This window comes from Rhinopithecus bieti, unplaced genomic scaffold (assembly GCF_001698545.2).
Source record: "Rhinopithecus bieti isolate Rb0 unplaced genomic scaffold, ASM169854v2 scaffold_62304, whole genome shotgun sequence".
In the NCBI taxonomy this organism is placed as follows: Eukaryota; Metazoa; Chordata; class Mammalia; order Primates; family Cercopithecidae; genus Rhinopithecus; species Rhinopithecus bieti.
Window position 1 is genome coordinate 103792 of NW_016823627.1, and position 4157 is coordinate 107948.

Here is a 4157-nt window from a genome sequence, read left to right on the forward strand (position 1 = left end):
GTGTAGTAATATAATCATTCAAGGACAAGTAAGAATGCTCTACTTGGCATAATCCTGTTAGACTGAGAATTTATAATAAAGCTCTTTGCAAGATAACATAAGGAATAAAGGCAGGGAGAAGCCCTGAGCTCTTTATGTAATAGCATTTGCAACTGGATATTTTAAAAGACCTTAAAGATGCCACCTTGTAATCAAAGGCAATATCCTATAAGAGGAAGAGCTGAGGCTCTGGAGTCTAGCAGCCTGAGTTGGAATCTTGGCTCTACCATTTCTACCTTTGTGACCTTGGGCAACTTATTTTACCTGTATCCCTCAGTTTCCTCACTGATTAAATAGGGACAGTCATAGTGTGAGGATAAAATGTAATAAATAATGCAATGAAGAATTCTCTCATCAATGTACCATCTGACACATAAGCACTTAGTATATTTTAGCTGTTATTATATTAATAGTATTAATCATAGCGTTACAGCTGCTACTATTATTAATACTATTACTGAAGAGACAATGAATCTTACATTAAGGAATCTGGCTTGTTTTTCTGGTGTTTGCTATAATTTTTCAAAGTTGTAGTAATAGAGTCTGATTTAAGTCACATTCTGAACATGTAACTAAAAGCACCACCTTAAGAAGAATCGTGTCCTCACTTGCATATGTCAGGGGATATTAGTAACATGAGAATTTGGGCATTGTCTAGCGAAGTAGTTCTCAATCTTTTTTTCATTATTGTCACCGCTGAGGAGCCTTTAAAAACTTTTTCCTCAATTACCTCCCCCAGTGAAATTTTAATATCACAGATCTGCTATGCCTCTCTGTCTGTGCTGTGGCACTTTGGAGGGCTACAAACCATTGTAATATCTAAGTATTTTCTTTTACCTACAAGAACCAATTTTTATACCCAGGAGGGTGATACTGCCTCCATTGAGAATACATGGTTCAGTGCAGTGATTCTCAACTGACGGCAATTTTGTCCCCCAGGGGACATTTATTTGACAGTATCTGGAGATGTTTTTAGTTGGCCACAACAAGAGGAAGGGGTCAAAACCTCAGCTTCTTGGTGGGTGGGATTGCTATTAGTATCTTGTGGGTGAAAGCCAGAGACTCTGTTAAACATCTTACAGTGCACTGTACGGGTCACCACAACAGAGAATTATCTGACCTGAAATGTCAATGCTGCTGAGTTTACGAAACCCTGCTCCAACATGATAGTAAGATTCAGATGCACTCTGAGTAACCCAGAAATTATTAAGGAAGGTGAAGGTGGACCATGTCAACTCAAAAGGCTACAAGCTAAAGAGAGTAGCAGAAGCAAGGTTCCCGACTTTCAGGTTGATCCTATGTACAACATGGTGTGCTTGTCTGAAAAAAAAGACCATCTTTGTCTTCTTAAGTATTGTTGCTGTTTTTCAATAATATCATGCTTTTTGTTCTTTCTGTCAAATATGTGTAAAAATATATGTAAACACTTTAAATATGTGTAACATTTAAGCAACAATTTCTTTTTTTCTATTTTTGGTATCTTGCTTTATAAACAGATGAATTTGCAAAAAAAAATGTAAATTTGTTTTCTATGAGGTGTATTTCATCCTCTGATTTTATTACATTATATTTTGAGAGGCTCATCCTCATTCCTGATCAATCCCCATTTGACCTGGCTCCTGATATTGCTGCTTTAAATTTAAATTTAGTGGACTCTCAGCCTCTCTGGGTTTTAGAGGATGGGGACAGTTTAAGAAAGGATATGGATTTATATTGAAAGTGAGAAATATTCTCTCATGGACATGGTCCAGATCATTTGCCCAGAGCTCCTGGCTCTCCTGTTGTCCCTGTCACACTCACATTCCCTTCTTCTGCTGCCCAGAGTTGGCGTTGAGGAGCCCTCCGAAGAGGACCAGAACGAACACCACTGGCAGTACTTCAGGTGACACAAGGGCATTCTCAGAAAAAATTAACCGGGCCTGGCTTTTCTCCTCTTTCTAACCTCAGATATTTCTCTTTACACTGTTTTTCTCTTCCTTCCTGCGTATGCCAACCCCCACCCCTTTTAGTAAAGGTGCAAAAGGTTGAGTCAATTCTAATCATTTTTTTCCACCCCTCCTCTGGGCTGATTGATGTGTCAGTGTTCTTGGGATTCTGTCTGCTTTCCCCACATTTAGGCACTGTATTGCCAACACAAAGCCTGAGTTGTCAAGTGTTTCCTTTTTGTACAACTGAGCTTAGTGTTAAGAGCAGCTCATTTTCAGAGCCACACTTTCCCCACAAAATCCTGCTTATGATCTAGTAAATAAGCCTCTTAATTCATAAAGAGAACTAGAATTCTCATATTTCAACCATGACTGGGGTAAGGCTTACACCATCTTAATTAAATATCCCTGCTGTTTTAGTTTTTCAGAATACATATTTGTGTACTTGTGCCTTGTTGTGGTGAACCAGAAGGTATGAATAATGTTTAACCAAAAAGATAAAGAGTCCTCTAATGCAGTTTGTTTCTTAGTATCCTTCCAAGTTTATGATATAAGTATGCTTAAGGGTGGTGGTGTCTGGGCAAGCAAAGTACAAACTTTAATGTTTCTTCTTTCCTTTCTGTTTCTCTAATTGGCATGTTTTCTTCCTGATCTGATTCTCGGTGCTGATAGATAAAATCAAATGCAAAATAGGCTTCAACTTTGTTCTCAGCACTGTGAGAATATTTCACTTCCTTGAGGGCAGTGGTGAAAGCAGTGGGACATGGGTCTTGGGATATCACCAGGCCCCATATGTGCACTGTAATGACTCACATGAAATTACTTAAGTATTTAAGCTCACTGAAGTCAGACTTCTTTCTACACACACATGTTCATTTTTGGAGACTGACTTTGATACCAGCTAAATTGCAGAGGAAACCCTTTCCTTTGAAGCATGCCTTCAAGAAGGAAAGTCCTTCAGGCAAAGTGTAAGTTATTAGACTTGGGACATGAGCAAATTCAGATTATGATATGGTGGTCAAGGTGTTATATGAAGATGTGTGTCTCATATTCCTCAAATTATTCAAAACCTTGACCATTCAGGGATTTTTTTTTTTAGAAAAAATTATTAATTAAAATAGAATACTTCTAAACTTTCCAAGATTTTATGGCGTTTTATCTGTTAATCAGAATGGACAAATTATACCAGCAGAGAAATTATCAATTTTGGGTATTTATTCATTCCAGAATGAGCACATCAGTTTGCTTGCTTTATTTTTTCATTTAGTGTGGGATGTCCACATTTGTCTACTTCCTAATGAAAATAAAGATAATTCTGCCCATTCTGGAATAAAAGGCTGTCATTTGTGTTCTTAGGAACTTAGCCCTGATATATCAGGAGAATGCTAAAATAAGATCTAATAAAACAGCATAAAAAAGTTCCGGTGTCCTGGATCAAAAGCATTATACCAGATCAGGAAAGAGATACATAAAGTGGACAGTGACCTGACACTAGGAATTTCAGAAAGTTGGGGGACCCTAAAGTCTTCTGAGGCTTTAAAGCTGCAATTAAAATCCTGTGCCTGGGCCAGGCATGGTGGCTCACACCTGTAATCACAGCACTTCGGGAGGCCAAGGTGGGCAAATCACCTGAAGTCAGGAGTTCAAGACCAGCCTGGCCAACATGGTGAAACACCGTCTCTACTAACAATACAAAAATTAGCCAGGCATGGTGGCACATGCCTATAGTCCCAGCTGCTCGGGAGGCTGAGGCAGGAGAATGGCTTGAACCTAGGAGACAGAGGTTGCAGTGAGCCAAGATCGCACCACCGCACTCTAGCCTGGGTGACAGAGTGAGACTCTGTCTCAAAAAAATTCTCAAAAAAAAAAAGAAAAAAAAAAAAATCCTGTGCTTGTTCTTTCTTGCTGCCTGGTTCCACACCAAAACACCCTGGCCCATTCATTTACCTCCTCTTCCCAGAGACTAGTTTGGTTCTGGGCTCTGCCTCAAGGGTGGGGCTCTTTGTAGGAAGCCACAAGGTCTGGTGTCATCCTTGGGGATTGGTCCAAGAGGCCTCAACCCTGCCAGAAAAGTAATTACTAAATCGCCCTGAAGTAAACAGCCTTGAAAAGGCGAAAAAAGTGCAGAATATTATTTGTGTCTCACGGCCCCGATCTGTTTTTTTTTTTTTTTTTTTTTTTTTTTTTTTTTTT

General features: G+C 39.1%; 1 protein-coding gene across 1 annotated transcript in view; it reads left to right on the forward strand.

Annotated features, from left to right (window-relative positions):
- Window positions 1-4157, forward strand: part of LOC108521714 (sodium/hydrogen exchanger 7-like) — a 69006-nt gene that overhangs the window by 38369 nt on the left and 26480 nt on the right. Inside the window, exon 9 of the mRNA XM_017861680.1 lies at window positions 1862-1921. Within this exon, the coding sequence (XP_017717169.1) occupies window positions 1862-1921 (60 nt within the window). The remainder of the gene's footprint in view (window positions 1-1861; window positions 1922-4157) is intronic.